This window comes from Hydra vulgaris, chromosome 09 (assembly GCF_038396675.1).
Source record: "Hydra vulgaris chromosome 09, alternate assembly HydraT2T_AEP".
Taxonomy (NCBI): Eukaryota; Metazoa; Cnidaria; class Hydrozoa; order Anthoathecata; family Hydridae; genus Hydra; species Hydra vulgaris.
This window is the reverse complement of record NC_088928.1, coordinates 63,808,535-63,828,651: the sequence shown is the minus strand read 5'-3', so window position 1 is coordinate 63,828,651 and position 20,117 is coordinate 63,808,535. Positions and strand designations below refer to the sequence as shown.

General features: G+C 27.6%; 1 protein-coding gene across 2 annotated transcripts; it reads left to right on the top strand.

The window, feature by feature from the left end:
- The first annotated feature begins 2,509 nt into the window (after positions 1–2,509).
- Positions 2,510–9,159, top strand: LOC101240258 (uncharacterized). 2 transcript variants are annotated; one of them, XM_065806314.1, is made up of 4 exons: positions 2,510–3,005; positions 3,099–5,299; positions 8,249–8,363; positions 8,584–9,159. In XM_065806314.1, the coding sequence occupies exons 2-4, from the start codon at positions 3,294–3,296 to the stop codon at positions 9,046–9,048; spliced, it is 2,586 nt and encodes an 861-aa protein (XP_065662386.1). In that variant the 5' UTR covers positions 2,510–3,005; positions 3,099–3,293; the 3' UTR covers positions 9,049–9,159. The 2 variants fall into 2 exon arrangements, with proteins under 2 accessions (XP_065662386.1, XP_065662385.1); XM_065806313.1 differs by having other exon boundaries at positions 2,514–5,299.
- The last annotated feature ends 10,958 nt before the right edge of the window (positions 9,160–20,117 follow it).

Sequence of the window (20,117 nt, the reverse complement as noted above, 5' to 3'; positions counted from 1 at the left end):
TTTTCGGGGCTTAATTATAAGACTAATTTTGTCTTCTTCTAGCCCCAGTCATGTAAATTTTTCTTTTATTAATTACGGTTGTAAAATTTTTTTACTAACTGGCAAATACATAACATTATTATTATTATTATAGACACTAGCTCTATAGAGCAGCGCCCAATATAGTTTTATAAAAATAAGAAAGATAAGCAACATTACGACGATGTGACAATGATTGAAGGATGGCTGCAATGGCATATCCAACTATTTTTATAGTGCGTTTTTTAACTTTGTCTAAACGAGAAAGGGCATTATTTGAAGATCTGCTCCATTTATGGCAACATCATTCCATTCTAGGACGGATTTGAGATTTATAGAGATATAGAATAGAATCCGGAGTAAGAAAATGGCTAGCTCAATAAAGTGATGCAACCTTATGCTACTTTTGCAATGAATTTAACATATGACTTCCAAATAAAAGAAAGATCAGAAGTAATCCTAGATGACGAAAGGTAGATGATAAATTAAGTATATTACCGTTCATAAATATAGAAGATCTAGATTATTGCAATAACAATTAGGTAAAAAAAAAAAAGAGTTTTATTTGAGATAAATTTACCAGCCACTGAGAGCCTATGCTTTAGCAGAAGTGAGATCCTTTTCAAGCTCGAATTTTTCCTCCAAGCAATCAAAGAGTGTTGGCTTTTTATCAAGACAAGAATAAATGGTAGGATTTTTAGCGTTTAATGTCACATTATATCTCAGAATTTCTTGGTTAAAGCGCTGCTTAAATATTTGGAATAATTTTTGGCCGAAGCAGCAGGATTACAGGTTCAAGTCCCGGCTCCGCCTACTCAGCGTATGAGTAGAACGATTCGAAGGGAACTCATCTCGATTAGCTCTGCTATTACGATGTTTCCTTCTCGACTAGTAAATAAATAATCTGGTCGAGTAAATGAAAATTATCATTAATGTAAATTAAAAAAGTATGGGGCCTAGGATAGAACCCCTGAAGTTACAGGATATGAAGAAGAGTGCAGTTCATCGAGGACAATTTTTATTCAATAGGATCCAATAGCCTTAAAGATGTTACCTGATAAACCGTAAGAAGATTTACATTTACACCAGAAGAAGTATTACATTTAACAATTTAAGTAGCTTTTTATAAATTTTTATATAAACAATGCTTATGATGTCCAAAAAAACAAACATGAGATTACATCTAAAAAATGAAAAAAAGACTTTGTTTCAGAGCTTACATTCTGGCTAATTCAATGTAACGCAAATGCCGATCTTCACAGGATTGCATTAAAAGTATTTTTTTCGGACTATTACAAAAGCCAACAAAGCAAAAGAATATCTTGCCAAGCAATAAAACCGTTTAAGTATGTCGAGAAATCACGGTACTAATATTTTGTTAATATCACCTTATTTCTCTTTGCATTAATTAATTCAAAAAGGTAAATGTAATAATAATAATAATAATAATAATAATAATAATAATAATAATAATAATAATAATAATAATAATAATAATAATAACAATAATAACAATAATGATAATAATAAAAACATTCATCAGTACTTCATTCCAAAAAAGATTCTTCTTAGATATTATCTCCTTAAACATTCTCAAAACTAATGCTTTGAAAAAAAGAAAAAAAAAAAATGTCATCAAAAGCGATTCTACGAAAAAAAATGAGGTAGATGAGTGAGGAGTGAATCCTTAAAAAGTACCGACTGGCACCTAAAAAAATAAGCTCCTCAAAACCGAAATTCATCCGACTGATGAATGCGTCAAACACCTGACTATAACTTAAAAATCACCTTCAATGGGGTAAAATTACCCCCCAAATGCTATATATTATTAAGAATTGAAATAAACTCTGAAAGCATATTGATATTTTAGCAAAAAAATTTGCAACTTAAAATCGATTCAGCATAAGAAAGATAAATTTGACGCGATCTACAATATACATAGCGCTGTTCTTATTTTATTTTATTTTTGTAACTTGATGTATGTTGTATGCATGTAATGCATGTAAGATGTAAGCAGCAAAAATTAATTGCCATAAATTCCCATATATTTTTTGATAGTTTTGTGTGGTTTTTATTCATATTATTGTTAAATAATGATTGAAACAAAAAAGACCTAAAATTTCAAACTTTGAGATAGCTAACTTCCAAAATGTTTGGAAGTTAGCTATTTCAAAGCTGTCTTTTTTGAATATATATATATATATATATATATATATATATATATATATATATATATATATATATATATATATATATATATATATATATATATATATATATATATATATATATATATATATATATATATATATATATATTGTACATAAAGAAATTTAAAAAACGTAATCTTTATTAATATTATAAATAAATGTTTTTTTTGTGTGTGCTTAAAATCGATTGTTTGAAAAAGTTTATAGCGATTTTCAAGCGATTATGACAAAAAACAAATATTTTTATAAAAAGAATTAAAAAAAGTAAAAACTAATTAACTAAACGTGTTAACTGACTTTAAACAGAATGTAGTTTATTGGTTATGTTTATGCATGACTTTATTTTTAATATACTGGTATTTATAAAAAAGCTATTCCTTAGCAAAGCTGCTTGATATAAAGCTGCTAAATTCAATGCACGCTTTGCGAAGAGCATTTTTTTATTTGTTTACGTCTCGTGTTCTATTGTGAAATTCTAAGCAAGTTCCAACACTGCATTTTTAGCTTTATATAAAACAGGGGGTTATTTTGTATACAATCGTTTACTTCTTAAATAAGTTTCATATAATTTTTAAATTAAAACTAATTTTCGTAATAATATAATTTTTCTTTTTACATGTATTTATTTGTTATAATTTTTTTTTCATTAAAATAAAGTATTCAATTTTGCAACTCTATTACAATTACTTTACCCAATACAGATTTGAAAGAACTCAAGATTTGGTTTTCCACCGTTTTTAAAAATGGCTGAGATATAGACGAATTATCAGATAATGCGTTAGTAAAGATTTCTCGATAAATATCCTCTAAGAAATTTTTATTTTTATTATTTTAAATGCATTTTATATAATTAAAATGACTCGTCTACAGGAAAAACTGTTATCGTGCGAATGTCGAAAAACAAAAAGGAAGCAGAGCGACTTAGTCACCACATCAAAAGTGTACCAAACTAGGTCGGAACATTTACGAAGACGCGGAAAGTTATTTAACAAAGATAAAATACGTCGACGCTTGAATTCTTATAATAGCTTTGCCAAATTTCAAAGAAATGGTTTTTATCACAAGATGGAAACATCTATTATAATACAGGTACCTCATAAAGAAAGAAAATTTATGTTAAATGATGTTTTACCTTCAACAAAATTCGTAGGAGATAATGTAGTTGGACCAAATACCCGAACATTAATCGAAAACACTTTAGATAATTTTTTGTCTTCTGAGATAAAAAAGAGTAAAGTGCAGACAAACTTTTTAAAAACAAATTCAAATTTAAAAGAACTTTCACCTCGTTCAAAAAACATTGTGTCTAATGATTTTTTTTCTCCTTATAATGGGGAAAAAACAAATTGTGATTTCGAAAATGATGTATTTAAATCGGTTCTGAAGAGTGTAAAAATTGAGAGAAAAAATGAAAATTTTGATAAATCACAAAAAATAATAACTGATGAGATATTAAAATATGAACTTTTTCAGACTGATGCAACTGATTTCAAAATAGAAGGCGTTCTACCAAATTTTAAAAATGATCATATAAGAGAAAACTTAAAAAGTGAAAACCAAAAATCTGAATTTGTAATGCATTTACATTCGCATGAAGAACCAAAAGTATTAGAGTTAGAAAAAAAAAATAAAGGAGTAAACAGAGATTTGAAGAGGAAACTAAAATGTGATGAAAAACTTCAAGATAATAGTAACTTGGAAACTAGCATAGCTGATGATGTCAATTTACCTAAAAAAAAACGTGGTAGGAAACCAAAACAGCGAGGTCCATTTCTGCATTACTTGGATATTTATGTTAAAAATAAAGCAAAATATACAAACAATGATTACCTTAAAAATGTGTCATATAAAAAATCAACTGATTTGAATATGGAATATCAATTAAATGAAAATCTTTTAGTTGAACCACAAACACAGTTGTCTTTGAAAAATCTTAAACCGCACGAAGATAAAGGAAAAGAACTGCAAAAAAAGAATTGTTGTCATACTTTTGGAAAAAAAAATCTAGTGCAACTTAGTAATAAAAATTATTTATTAGATGATAGTAGCAAAATTTTATGTAATATTACAACATCATTTATTGATGAAAATAAACTTCAAATTAAAAGAAAACGAGGTCGACCTAAATTGATAAAAAATAATATTAGTGAAGATAAATGTTCTTTTTATGTTGATAAAACAGTTGATTGCATTTTAGGTTATCGTAATGGTAAAAGTTCAACAGAAGTTTTAGTTTTATTTAGAAATGGTACTAGTAATTGGGTAGAGGAGGGTGATCTTTCAAAAGATTTTACCCTTAAAAATTTTTTTCAAAATCAAAATCAAAATTTTTCAGTTATGAATCGGTTACCTTATAAAATTCATGCGACTGGGAACAATAGAATAGAAAAGCAGATTGAAGTAAAAGAGAGACTGGATGTTGAAATAAATAATAGTATGGATATTGAAATAAAAGAAAAGTGCTTAAACCTGAATATGACTCTTGAAAGTCAATATTTAAGTTCAGAATCAACTAACTGTATTAATGAAAAAAGTCATATAGATGCTAATATTGATATTTCTGATTCCACTAATCTAAATGCAATTAATGCACCGAATTTGACAAATGAAACTTTGCATGAACTACAATCTTCGATTTTTCCTCCAAATATAACAAATATTCAAAATAATACATTCGACCAAGTGAGTACACTAGAAAAAGCAATTTCTATTGTTGAACTAAATGATTTGTGCAAACATGTCATATCATCTGATCATATTAAGCTTTATCCTTACGAGCTCAAAAGACCTATTGTTTCAAGGTTTGATGGCGATTTTATGCATATTTATTTAAAACATATACCTATTGCACTTCCAGCTGTGTTAAAAGAATTAAATGATGGTTTAGATCTACACTCATGCTCAGTTCTTATAAACTTGTTAGAGGATTGTGAAATTTCTGAAAAGTGTCAAGTAGTTGTAATTAGTGGCATAGATGAATTTTTTGGTCACACTCGAATATTAGAAAAATTAATTAAAAATCCAGCATCAGTTGAATTAAAATCCTACCAAGAAGATGTATCTATGCTACGGTAAGCAGCTTCTTTTTATTCTATTATATGTATAATTAAAAACCTGACTAACTAAAAGTAACATTAAAATGGACACCCTTCTGATTATATTAGTATCTTTAATACAGTTCATTTATTTGTGTCTTTCTTATTATCATAATTCATAAATAATATTGTTATTGTTGTATTTATCCTGCCCTCGTAATCCAGGTTGGCATTTAGTAATGCCATTGTAAAAGCAGCCTATCAGGGTTTATTAACATGTAAGTGTCTGTGTGCCAAACCTAATATTTAATCTGAGTTGTTTACATAGTTATTTCATTCAAGTTAAAAAAAATTTCTTTTCATATTGTTTATTGTTCTCTGTTTTAAAAATTATGGTAAGTTCTTTCAAAAATAAATATATCTTTTAAACATTTCAAAAACAGATAGTAAATGCCTTTCAAAAAAAGATATTGTATATTTTTTATCCTAAGCAAAAAGTATTTTGCAACATACAATATTTCAAAGCCTTCATAAGTATTTTTATTTTTCATTAAAGTTTGCTTTATAATTTAATTTAAAATTAGTATTTTTATTTTTTTTACATGTATATATAAATGAATGCATATATTTGAATGTATATATATGAATGTATATATATGAATTTATATATATGAATGTTATATATATATATATATATATATATATATACATACATATATATATATATATATACATATATATATATATATATATATATATATATATATACATATATATATATATATATATATATATATATATATATATATATATATATATATATATATATATATATATATATATTACATTCATATATATATATATATTTATATATATATATATATATATATATATATATATATATATATATATATATATATATATATTCTTTAATTTAAATTTAGTGTTTTTATTCTTTTTCTTATAATTTCTTTAAATTAATTCAAGTTTTGCGTTTTTTATTGTTTTTATATTTTATAAATCAATATTTGATATTTAATATCTAACTTATATTATCTAAATTAATTTAAATTTAGTATTTTTTTAAATAATTTTAACATTTAATAGAATTTTAACCCTTTTTACATAACATTTTTTTATATTAAACTAAACTAATGAATCTAGTAGCATTATATGGTCTCACAAAATTAATTATAACAAAAAAATAATTAAAAAAAAGCTATTTTAAGGTAAACAAATTGCTAAATATTTATTTGATACATCATGCAGTAGTGGAACTTTATGAAGAAATGATAAACTAATGTTTGTTTTAAACAAAGAGCTTTTCTTGCAATAAGAGCTTGATAGTTATATACACTCAATAAAGATATTAGGATAAATCAAAATTTTATTGCTGGAAGGCTTTAAAACCAAGGTCCAATTGCTTTAAAAACATAGCACAGTGTCATACTTTTTACAAAATGAATGAAAGGGGAGCACTTGTTATATTTTCGACAAGCCTGCTTTTCATTTATATAGACCAATGTCCAACTTGATCAGACCAAATCGCTTCATTAGGAATGACAATTTTTGGACCAACACATAACTTGATGTCAGTGAGTGATGGCAACCCACTTTCTGTTTATGTGATACCTGGTAAATAGACAACAAACCTGCTACTGCCAATTTGAATCTGACTAGTAGAGTTGACAGATTACGCTTCCACCACAGAATCTAAGCATCAAACAAGTCGATTCTGCCCATGTGTGTGTTGTAGAAGGTGACAATTACCGGACAGGAAATGTTGATACAGCACGTATTTTTTCTTGAAAACTTTCTAACCTCAGTTGAAGGTTTACTTCCAATAAAATTAGACAGCAAGGTTACAATTTTGTTGTCAAACCAGAAAACTACCAATACATTAACCCCATTAACCTTGGAAACATGTTCAGTAAATGTTTAACTGCCAAACTTCAATAGGAATACTGTTCAGCTGTTTATTTATTTTGTTTACAAGTGGGTGTTAAAAAATTTATCATCTTTGTCAGTAGCATTGTCAGTAAAATAAATTTTTCTTAAATGCATGATGTATCATTTCTGATAGTTAAAAAATGCATTGTTGAGAAATGAGAGATCAAGAAAATAGGTAAATAAATACACTGATGACTACCAATATGAATAAGAAACTTTAGAAATTTTTGTGAGTGTATAATTAAAAGGAATCTTGCTTAACGAAAAGATGTACTTACAATAGAATTAGTTGATTTGCTGCCATATCAATAACATAAGAAAAGTAAAGGTCCAAAAACAATCCAATTTTTGTTGCCACACTCACCTAGATATTGTATGCTTAAGATAAGCCTATTTCCTGTTAAAATTGTTTAGAGATACACTAACTATAAACTGTATCATATATGATACAGTATGCGGAAAAGGGTTAAGATTTATAAAAAAATATGATGATCCTATTTGCAAAATGCGCTAAACCTGAGTAAATTGAATTCGAAAAAACAACAAAAAATTAAATTACTCATAGTTGCTCATCAACAGAAATTAATATTTTCTGTGTCTATATTTTGGACAAAAATAACTTTTAATTGGTCTAATTGAATCTGGAAATGGAATTAACTCAAAGTTTTTATTTTTGTTACAGATTTTAAGATCTTTGTTGTGTTTTACACAATAAAGATTTTAAAAGTTTTATTGTATACACAAGTAATAGGTGTAACATCTTGATTTTGCCTCATCAGGTATGCCTACCTTTTCAAATAACTTTTAAGAATGTTGCATATTTAAATATTAATCTTGAATTTGGTTGTTAATTGTTAAATTTAGGTTATTAATCTTGAAAAATAGACATGACTTAGAAGTAGTAGGAATTTAAGTTTTACTCTATTGCACCACTATTTCACTATTTGATAATTAAATTAATTTCTCCTTATTTGCATATTAAGTTACTGATACACTTAAAGATATTTTATTTAAAGATTGCTTTTGATTTTTTAGCTACTTGATTCAAACCATACGTAACTTCAGTAAACCAATTGTTGCAGTTATAAAAAAAGCTGTGTCTGGCTTGTCAGCATCTTTAATATCATTGTTTGACATGGTTTTTGATGAGGTTATAATACACAAATTTTTTGCTTTTTTTTTTTGATTCTAAACATAAGCTGTTAGTTTCTTACTTTTTAAATCTTTAAATTGTTTTATGGTTTTAAAGCCATTTAATATTATCGTAAATATTTCGTTCCTTTAAAAATTTTGTTTAACATTTTTAAATACTTAAGTGTTTTATCAATTTTTCAAGTCCAACTTTTCTGTATATATAATTTTGTGTTTAGCACTGTGAATGCGTTGATCAAAAAGATAATAAATCTAATAGCATCAATGTTTCGAGCAATTCAAATGAGAGGGAATCCAATGAGTGTAAAAACTTTGTTTTTCCAAGAGTCATTGGATTGACCCACAATAATGAAGCACAAATCATGGGAAATCACCCTAGACAAACAAGTAATGACTTCAACATTTTTGATATCAGCATGTTTAGTTGTAAAAATTTATCAAACCAACTAAGGGCTAGTGTGCAGCATATGTGCAATAATGGTGAAGCTAGTTTTAAAAATGAAGTTTGTTTAAATGAATCTTTCACTTCTGATATTATAAATAAACATTTAACAACTCCAAATGTCATAGACCATACTGAACAAACAGTGGACATCGAGAACTTAAAACATAGGTTAAATATAGAAAAAGAAAAATACCAAACTGATCTCCGGATATATCTTGATTCTTTAAAGTTCTCGTAGCCTTTTTAATGCATATCATTGTGACTTGTCATTTATAAATTTGTTTATATTGACAAAAATAAACATGTCAAAGTATTTATTTTTATAGTTAATTATTTATTTTTAGAGTAACTCTGTTTATTTTTTATCGCTTTATATTTTTTTAACTTTTATCGTAAAAAGCTACAAGTTGCGGCGCTTGTGAGTGTGTTGTTTGTTTGTTTAATATATATTTTAAATGGAAATTAATTATTTATTACTTTAGGTATATATATATATTTCTTTAAACATAGCTGGAAAGTTTTTACGTTGTTTTGCTTCCACTATGCACTATGCCAAAAATAGTTTTTTCGTCTTCTAGAGGACGAAGCAAAATAGACTTTGTTGTGACAGTGTTTAGTAAAAAATAAGAAATGAGGTAGATTTTTAGCTAGTATATTATTGTTAAACGCAGATGCTTGTTAACTCTAGCGTTTTTACTTGTCTTAAGGCGATATCTTCTTCAAGACCAAGCACATAAATTTCTAGCATTTCTGCTTGACACGGAATGTATGTATTTTGTATATATATATATATATATATATATATATATATATATATATATATATATATATATATATATATATATATATATATATATATATTGTATATATATATATATGGTATATATATATATATATTGTATATATATATATATATATATATATATATATATATATATATATATATATATATATATATATATATATATATATATATATATATATATATATATATATATATATATATATATATATATATATATATATATGTATATATATATATATGTATGTATGTATGTATGTATGTATGTATGTATGTATGTATGTATGTATGTATGTGAGTGTATGTATGTATATACACATGTATATATAATATATGTACATAAATCCATCATAAAGATAATCTAATTTAAAAAAATATTCACAAAAAAACGTAAAGTATTTTATAGTCGCTATTTTTATTTACTCCCCATTTAGGTTGGGCCGTTGCTGCAAAATAATAAGGATCCACTATTTTGATAGTTTCATAACTTGGACATGACTCTCCAAACTTTTAAAAATGCATTAATACTACTTTATTTAGCTTTATCGTTAGAGATTGTGCATTAAGTACGTGCGCTCTGAGTGGAAGAGGGGGTCTGCAAATGGCCTATACGAGATGGGAGGGCAATGGGTCAATTATAAAAGTAAGAAAACACTAAATTATCATTAAATGTTGGGCAGGTACGTAGGTACATTTAGTGAGGTGAAGGGTGTTCAAAAAAGCGTATAGCAAAATGCGGGGAGGGGTGGGAGGTCCAAATAAAAGCGTACGTACTTTATAGACAAACCCTTAAAAATTATCTGTATATAAACAATATTTTTGGCTACATTAAAATTTTATTAGTTTCTAACATAGTAATTATTTTACCAACAGTAACCATAGTTACATTTTTATAAAATAAGTTATTACCAATCAATTTTACAAAAGATGTGAAGAAAAAAAAAAGAAAAAAAAATATTAGGAAATAGAATAAAAGGTAAAATAACTGAGAAATAATATTGTTATAATATTGATGTATGATTTTAATTGCGTATTAAGTAAAGGCCTCCCATTTCAGTATGGGTATCTTCCCTAATTTTGTCTCAGCTGTAATGCTGGATATATTGGTGAAAACGCCAGACGCTAAACAACAAGGGTTTCAGAACAATTAAATTCTAATAAGGCCTCCTATATTTACAAGCATAAAAACAGAAATTCAACAAATCGTGATTGCTTTTTCATTATTGACAGAGTTTTCTCTAAGTGTGAGCTCAAAATTAAGGAAGGTATCCATTATAAAACGGGAAAATCTTTACTTAATACTAGTGATTCTTCCCAGGAATTTCCCGGGAAAAATTTTATTCCAATTTCTCGGAATCCCGGGATTTTTGTACACACATTTTTTAACTTTCCCGCCAAAGTCAGAATTTTTTGTTTTCCGGACCATTAGAAATATTGCTTATTTATATTGTTTACATACTGAAATTTATCGCAGCGCATTGGGAATTTTTAAAAAAATGTCCTTAAATCTTAAAACTTCGAAGGTTTGGAGTTATTTTGATCTTAAAAAAGCAGACGAGGCACAATGCAAACATTGTCCAAAAATATTACTATGCAAAGGTGGTTCCACTGTTGGATTGAAGAGGCATTTAGAAAAAATCCATAATATTATTTTAAATAAAGAAGAAGAACCATCAACTAAAAAACGTTGTGTTCAATTAACAATTGATTCCATGACAAAAAAAGTTTCATTGGGAGAACGATTGGCTCGTTTTGCTGCGATTGATGGTTTTTCTATTAATGCAATAACTGTATCGGATCAAATTCGTGAGTTGCTTCGTGATAAAGGCTTCACTCTTCCTAAATCGAAAACAGATGTCATGAATCTTATATATATATATTATTTGGAAATAGTCGAAGAAAATAAAAAAAGATACTCGAAATAAAAGAAAAAAAATGCAAGTTTAGTATAGATTTGGATGAATATTCAAAACATGGCAGAAGATTTATGAATATAAATCTTCACTTTAATGAAGGCTTTATTAATCTTGGATTAGAGCGAATGTTAGGATCGCACAATTCAAATGATTGCCTAGAACTACTCATCAAAAAATTAAACATGTTTAATGTAAGTCTTACAAATGATGTAGTTTGCATAACAACTGATGGTGCTTCTGTTATGGAAAAATTAGGATATACTTCGCCTTCTGAATATCAACTTTGTTTTGCACACGCAATACATTTAGCCGTTGTTGATGTAATATATATAAAAAAAGGTAAAAATAATAATCAAAGTACTAATGACAAAGATATTGAAGATGATGTCTTTGATGATGACGATGATTATGATGAGGAGGAGGATCAGCAAAATAAAATTAGTGACCAAGTTTCTGATCTTGTTCCTGAGCTTCATAAAGTTCTTGTTAAAGTTAGAAAAATAGTTGTAACTTTTAAAAGATCTCCTTTAAAAATGGATTCTTTAAAGCGTTATTCTAAAAATGAATTTGGACAAGAGCTAGTGCTAATTTTGGATTCAAAAACTCGTTGTAATTCAATGTTGACCATGATTCAAAGATTTATTAAAGTTAAAAAAGCAGTTTTTAAATCTCTCGTGGATTTCAGTTTAGAAAACCTAATGTTGTCTGATGATGAACTTACAGTAATTGAAAATTTAGCAAAAAGTCTGGAACTTATTGTCTTAGGTTCTGAAATGATTTGCAGAAGGGAAGCAACTTTATTAACAGCTGATGACACATTAAAATTTATGGTTAAAGAACTTGATGTTCAAGATTGCTACCTAGCAAAAGATCCTAAAAATGCTTTAATTGAAAGAATATGTCAAAGAAGAAAAAAAGATCTTGTTGGCTTACTAAAATTTTTAGATAATCCACAATCTTCAAATAGTGATATGGATGATGACTTATTTAGCATGCCATCTAAAGCAGTTATGATAAATTTAGCGATTGAAATAGCTGGTCGACTTTTTCCCATAATTGAAAATATAGCAAAAGAAAAAGATAGCGATAGAAAACTTAACAATAGTATTATTGATATAAATCAGTTATCTGAATCTATGGCTGCCAGATTAGAAAAATTTGTAAAAAAAAAAAGATGTTTTTGAAGTCAAGTGCAATAAATCAATTATGCGTCAAGAATTCAATCTGTTTGAAGCTACTAATAAAAGATCGCATAACTTAGATATGCTTTATAATGCGCTTTTAACTATTCGTCCTTCCAGTGTAGAGGCTGAAAGGGTGTTTAGTTTAACTGGATTTTTTTTTACCAACTATAGAACTAGATTGATCGACATTCATCTCGATGCACTGGTTTTTCTCAGAAGTCACTTTAAAGTTGTAAACAGTTACAAAAAATAAATAGAAAAATAGAAAAGTGTATTTAGTTATTTATATTTTCTCTGATGAAGATTTTCCCGGGAATTTCCCGGGATCCCGGGAACAATGTAAATAATTCCCGCTATCCCGGGAATGGAAAAAGTCCGGGAAATCGCAATCCCTACTTAATACACAATTAAAATCAGACATCCTTACTATAACAATATAATTACTCAATTATCTTACCTTTTTATTTCCTTATTATTTCTTTTTATACTTAACACGTTTTGTATAATATTTTGTAAAATTTTTTGTTAATAACTTCTTTTATAATTATATAATTACTATAACTATTGCAAAAACTAATAATATTTTAATGTACAGTTAAAATGAACCTCAGAATACTAGTTATCTTTTAAGATCCTAATTAAAGCACAATATTTGGGCAGCCATTTAGTTTTTACTTTTAAGAGTTAACAAAATTTGTTCAATAACGACTTGAACTACATTAGAAGCAACCACCTCTGAGCGTGACTTGGGAATTCAAATTACTAATGATCTTAAAGTAGAAACTAAAAAACTAAAAAAGTTAGACTACAAGTCCAAATGTTTACAAATTGGCCTATCTTCTCTTGTTGAACGTCGTAAACGAGGTGACCTCATCCAAAAATATAAAAGTATTAATAACATCGACATAGTCAACTGGCACTTTCCTTTCATCGCAATTCCACCAAATCACAGAGAAAGAATTCACAGTGAAAAGTGCAGCAATAATTTAGCTCGTTTCTACTTTTTTAACAATCGCATTGCCAATGCATGGAACATGTTACCAGATAAAGTAATCGGTTCTCCAACTGTCAACAGTTTTAAAGCGAGCCTCGATAAGCTCTAATGTTACTACAACTCGCAGCTATCCTTAGTGAAAGTTGCAATGTGAGCTTCACAAAAACTAACTATAATCTGACAATCTATGATTTGTATTTTGTCAATTATTTTTACTTTTGTTGTAACAAAACATATACTACTATACTACTAAAATACTCTTGTTAGAATGCCAAAAAGGTTAAAACTTTTGAGTTTTAACCTTTTTGGTATTTTTGATATTTATCTAAAAACATAAAAATGTTACATTTTTATGTTTTAGATAAATATTTAAAATATACTCTTTTTTCAATAGGGACCTCAATATGTCAGGTTAAATAATTGGTTTTATTGCTTCCAATTTTGGTTACAAAGTTTCTGCATAAAATCATTACTTTCCCTGCTGAATATATTTTTAAATGTTTGGTTCTCTCAGGGCCGACAACACCAAGGTGGGAAGGGAGGGCACGTGCCCCCACTTTTTTTCCAAGGGACTTTTTTTTTTTTTTTAAGAAAATTTTTCATATAGAAGTCTTTTTTTAAGAATTGGCAATTGTATATCTAGAAACTTTGAAACCCGTATCGTTGTCCCTGTCTCTTACCCTTTTTACTTTTTATATTCCACTACAAAATGCTAGGTTTAAGAACCTCAAAACGCTAGGTGAATTGAACTAAATTAAAATTCTTTTTTTATTCAATTTCTACTCGACGTTGTTTAATGAATATTTTGCCTGCCGTATACTTCTATATAGTTCTACTATCAAACCTCTTTTAAAACACATTTAAGGTTGTTATCTTTGTTTGCGTTAAAATTAAAGTGTGTTTACTAAAGTGCGAGAACAAAGGTTTTGAGTTGAAAATAAAATAAAAACGGAAAAGTCTTATAGTTTACAAATCAGAATGCAATGTTCTAACAGATGACAGAGATGAAAAATAAGCAATTAAAGGAAGCAGTTAAGTGGTGTTTTATCAGTAATAACCGTGATTCGGCCGCAATTATTTCAGAAAAATTTCCACTTGTTAAAAATGCTGTAATTGAAATTGGAAAGGAGAAAAAATATTGCTCAATTTTTACCAAAAAAAAGAGTCACTAGTCTATAATATAAAAACAAGAATAGGTAATATGCATGATTGAGAAACTAAACTATTTTCTTATAAACTGTTGAAGTCAAAAGTAGGCTCTTCAATATCTGCGAACGTGATATCGACAATCGATATCGACAATCGAACGTGATATCGACAATCGATATCGACAATCGAACGTGAAATCGACAATCGATATAACACGGCTGAGGAAAAAAAGATCTGACGTTCAATGCCGACAAAATAGTTTAAAGTGTAGGTTCTTCGATTGTTTTTTGTCACTTTTTTTTTTTTTTTTTTTTTTTTTTTATTTTTTTTATTTGTTTATTTCGCCGTTTAATAACTTTTACAATTTACAAGCTTTATAAATAAAATAAAAAAACTGGCGGGGCAAGTAGAAGACATTATTTTGTCTTATCACCGAGCCCCAATCGTACGTATTTACAATAGCCGGATAATATATTTATACTTTACAAACTATTTATTAAAAATTATAAATGTAAAAATAAATAACAATTAGTTTAAGAAATACTTCAAGAACAATATTCATGTTAAGAGTAATAATCAAGTAAACAAGAAAAACTGAAAGAAAAGTAAAAAACAAAAACAAAAAATAAATAAATTAATTAAAGAGCACGTATTTTCAAGAGCCACACTATATACGTATATTATACAAAGTATTTGTTGAAGAATATGAAAATAAAATTTTTAACAATTTGTAATAAAGTAATATTTAAATAAAGAACAAAAAATTCAAAATAAAAGAGTACCTAATTTAAAAAAAAAAACCGTTTTATGTGGGTATATTTCTAACCAATTTAATTAAAAGTAAAATAAATAACAACTCATTAATAGTTAAGTAAAATGTTGAAAAACTAAGATTTCACCAATAACTTTTAAGATTAGAGGAAACACCATAACTCAAATAATGAAAAAACTAACAAACAAAAATTGATAAATTGATAAATTCTGATACATATTTTATATAATTGATTTTTAGTTTAAAAGAGGCATTTAAAATCGGATATATTAAAATCCATATGTAATAACACCTGTTTCGATTCTTTTTTAAACTGATGTATACTAACTTTTTCCGTATTTGCAATATTAGGAAACTTTTTCCACAAATAGGGTCCACGATATTGAATTGAATATGTAATTTGTTTTGAATTATATTTAGGGACAATGTAGTTATTATTTGAAAATTTTGTCGGATATTTATGCTCTACTTTTTCAAAATAGGACTGAAATATTTTAGGAGATAGTCCCATTTTTGTTTTATACATAAACATTAAAACTTGATGTAAGTTTATTTTATAAACATTTAATGCGCCCAGTATACGCAGAAGAGGCTCGCATGGTACAATTTTATCAGCTCCAAATAATATTCTGCAGGCATGTTTTTGTTTACTGTACAATTTTTTTAATTTTGTATGATTTGTACTTGCCCATGCAATATTACAATAAATCAAATGACAATGAATGAAAGAAAAATATAAACTTTTTAAAGATTTATTCAACAGATTACTTTAAATACAATAACTTTTTGTTTGTTTATTACAAAAGTAGAACCACAGCTTAAAAGGAAGTCCTCCCCTCCCCCCTAAACAAAAGTATTAAACATTTTAAACTAAATCAAGAGTATAAAATTTAAGTATATTAATTATATTAAAAATTCTTGAAAAAAAAAAATACAAAATGGTTTTTGGATGCCATAGTAACCACAAAAACACATGAAAATGGGCAACAAATGCATTTACACCGTCCATAAAAACCAAAAAACCATGTAAGATCTGTTCATAACCTTTATCAAATACTTCACAAAAGGTCAAAGGGTGTTTTAATAGAGGCATTTTCCTGTAACTAAAAATCTCAGCCCTGTGTGCGCATTCAAAGATGGCAAAAATATTTTTTATTCAAAATATTTAAAATCACAAAATCTAAAACTCAGAATAAAAAAATGTTTTATTAAAATATAGCTTAAAATAAAAATAACAACTCCTCAAAATTTCATCAAAATTGGTAAAACTGTTATTGATATAGAATGGCCGGCGTGCATAAAAAGACTACTTTGAGAAAACGCGAAACGATAAAAAAAAATTAGCGAATATAACTTTAAAACAGGTTAAGTTTGGGTCAACACATATTTTAGTTAAAAAATCTAATAAAAAGTAAAAGTAAATCTCCTGCTTTATACAACTTCTCTTCTTTTTCTTCTTCTTCTTCTTCTTCTTCTTCTTCTTCTTCTTCTTCTTCTTCTTCTTCTTCTTCTTCTTCTTCTTCTTCTTCTTCTTCTTCTTCTTCTTCTTCTTCTTCTTCTTCTTCTTCTTCTTCTTCTTCTTCTTCTTCTTCTTCTTCTTCTTCTTCTTCTTCTTCATCATCTTCTTCATCATCTTCTTCTTCTTCTTCTTCTTCTTCTTCATCTTCTTCATCATCTTCTTCTTCTTCTTCTTCTTCATCTTCTTCTTCTTCTTCTTCATCTTCTTCATCTTCTTCTTCATCTTCTTTTTCTTCTTCTTCTTCTTTTTCTTCTTCTTCTTCTTCTTCATCATCTTCTTCTTCTTCTACTTCTTTTTCTTCTTCTTCTTCTTCTTCTTCATCATCATCTTCTTCTTCTTCTTCTTCTTTTTCTTCTTCTTCTTCTTCTTCTTCTTCTTTTTCTTCTTCTTCTTCTTCTTCTTCTTCTTCTTCTTCTTCTTCTTCTTCTTCTTTTTCTTCTTCTTCTTCTTCATCTTCTTCTTTTTCTTCTTCTTCTTCTTCTTCTTCTTCTCTTCTTCTTCTTCTTCTTCTTCTTCATCTTCTTTTTCTTCTTTTTCTTTTTCTTCTTCTTCTTTTTTTTCTTTTTCTTCTTCTTCTTCCTTTTCTTCTTCTTCTTTCTACCAAAATTAAAATTAGACACTGCATCATACACTCCAAGTTCTAATTGATTGAACGATATAAAATTTGTTTTAGATAAGCACTCCCAGATTGTGCTATTAAAACCTTGGTTAGCATTTTGTGTTTTACCGTGTTAGTGATTTTCCAACTGTTTTTCATCACTAAATTCCTCAAAGATTAGTTTGATTTAGGTTGAATTAATTCCTTAAAGATTAGTTTGGTCTAGGTTTGTAAGTATTTTTGTCACTGGCTTTATCTAAACTTTAGACATTGTGGAAAATGCAGATTATTCTTCTTTTTTGAGGCAACAAAAAAAAGGGATGTTAGGGTATCTGTTTTCATGGAAGCTAAATCCCCTACATTAGTTCTAATTGCAACACCAAAATAGCTATATTCAACCAAATATATGATAAATTGTGGTATCTATTAACTCCTTATGGATCTTTTAAAGTTGTCAGAGACACAAAGGATTTTCCATAGAATGCAATGGAAAAGTGAATTCTTCAAAAATATTAGACAACTCTTCTTCATACTCTATATCCAGATAGTAGATTATTGTAAGCAGATTCAACTGCATCAATTTGTTGTATTTTTGAATATAATGTCGAGATATTTACAGCAGTATCAGAAGCGTTGTTTTTTTTTAACACTCACACAGCAAATCACCTTGTTATTGTTTATTAAAATGTCTTCAATTAGAGGAGACTTTTTATTTAGACAATCAACAACAACATCTTATTCACAACTTAAAGATATTTTGACAGGAAAAGGTCCACGACTTCTTCTAACAACTTTGGTTCGAGTTTTTACTCTGCAGTTTTTTAGCATCTTTCGCTAAATAAAATAACTTTTACCTAAGTGTGTTTTTGTCTCCTAATATCACAAGAGTCACTTGCAGAAACCAACCAATCACTTGTTTTTTTGCAGAAACCAACCAATCACTTGTTTTCTTGCAGAAACCAACCAATCACTTGTTTTCGCTAAGATGAATAAGAAGTACAACAAAAGGAAGCATCCTAACTCAAATAACACTTTTAAAAATAGCTTTGAGAAAAAAATTTACAACAGAAAAATAATGCTTTCAATAAATCAAAGCATGAAATTACCCTTAAAAAAACTAAAAAGTAGGCCACTATTTAAAATCAAAATAATCACTTTCAATTGTAATTTTTTTAAGTGATATAGTTATCGTAAATTACGAATTTCGAAAAAACTAGCTAACACCATTAAAAGTATATTTTGATAAAGTGGTATAAAAAACTTTTTTTATTTTTCCGTAGCAACGGTTTGTTTGTTCCGTGGCTTTACAGCTAAAAAAGAAATTACAGTTAATTCCCGGTAAGTCGAATACCGATTAACTAACCATCAGCGAGATCTCGTCTCGTTCTCGTTTCTCGTGAGAAATGGGACTTCTCGTGAGAAACGAGAAATAGAAAATTCTCGCGAGAAGTAGAACGAGACTTAAATATTATATCATTTTCCAAATTAAAAATTAATATAATTTACAAAATGCCTAATAATTTATTTTTTTAATTAATTAATATTTTGACTCCGTGATTTTAATAAATCTAATTAAAAATTTAATTTGTTTTTGACAAAGACAAATTAAATTTTTAATTAGATTTTTAATAAGATTTTAAATATTTTTAATTAGATTTAAAATACAAAAACTTTTTGTATAAAATGGTGCTTTTTCGACTTAATTTCATTAGTTTACCAGTGGAATTCAACTTGACACATATTGTTCATATTGAAAAGAAATATTCTTGCCTCATTTCAACGATCAAAAATGTCACCAAGAAAAAACAAAATCTGGAGGTATTTTCAAAAAACAAGTGACGGTGCTAAATGAAAGGCGTGCCAAAAGTCTTTGAAAACAAAAGATAGAAACACAAGCGGCCTTCATCGTCACCTCGAAAAAAAACACAGCCAAGATTACGTTGAATATTCTGAAAAAACGGTCAACTTTCTTCTTCCTCCTCCTAAGAAGAAACAACAAACCATGGTCGAAATGCTTGAAACAAAGTCCAAATATGACAAAGACAATTCCATTAAAAAACAGTTTGACTCTGCATTGCTGGATTACTTTTGCACTGATCTGGCATCCTTTTCAGCAGTCGAAGGAAGAGGTTTCAAGAAATTGTTTGACATTGCAAACCCTAAACTGAGCCTTCATCACAGAACACCATATTCAAGAAAGCTTTCAATTCGGTAAAGAGAAGTTCAAGCTGGAATAAAGAACATAATAACGGAGATTACGCCAAATCTAAAAAGTGCTGCATTTACTTCTGACCTTTGGACTTCTAGAGCTCAGGACAGCTACATCTCTTGGACTTTTCATGCTATTGACGAAAATTGGAGACTACATCACTG

What these genes read in the sequence shown, in the direction of transcription:
- LOC101240258 (XM_065806313.1), top strand. Translation starts at nt 3,084, where the DNA reads ATGACTCGTCTACAGGAAAAACTGTTATCGTGCGAATGTCGAAAAACA. An exon ending in GAAGATGTATCTATGCTACG is followed by an intron (nt 5,300 to 8,248) that starts GTAAGCAGCTTC and finishes TTGATTTTTTAG; the next exon opens with CTACTTGATTCAAACCATAC. An exon ending in TTGACATGGTTTTTGATGAG is followed by an intron (nt 8,364 to 8,583) that starts GTTATAATACAC and finishes TTTTGTGTTTAG; the next exon opens with CACTGTGAATGCGTTGATCA.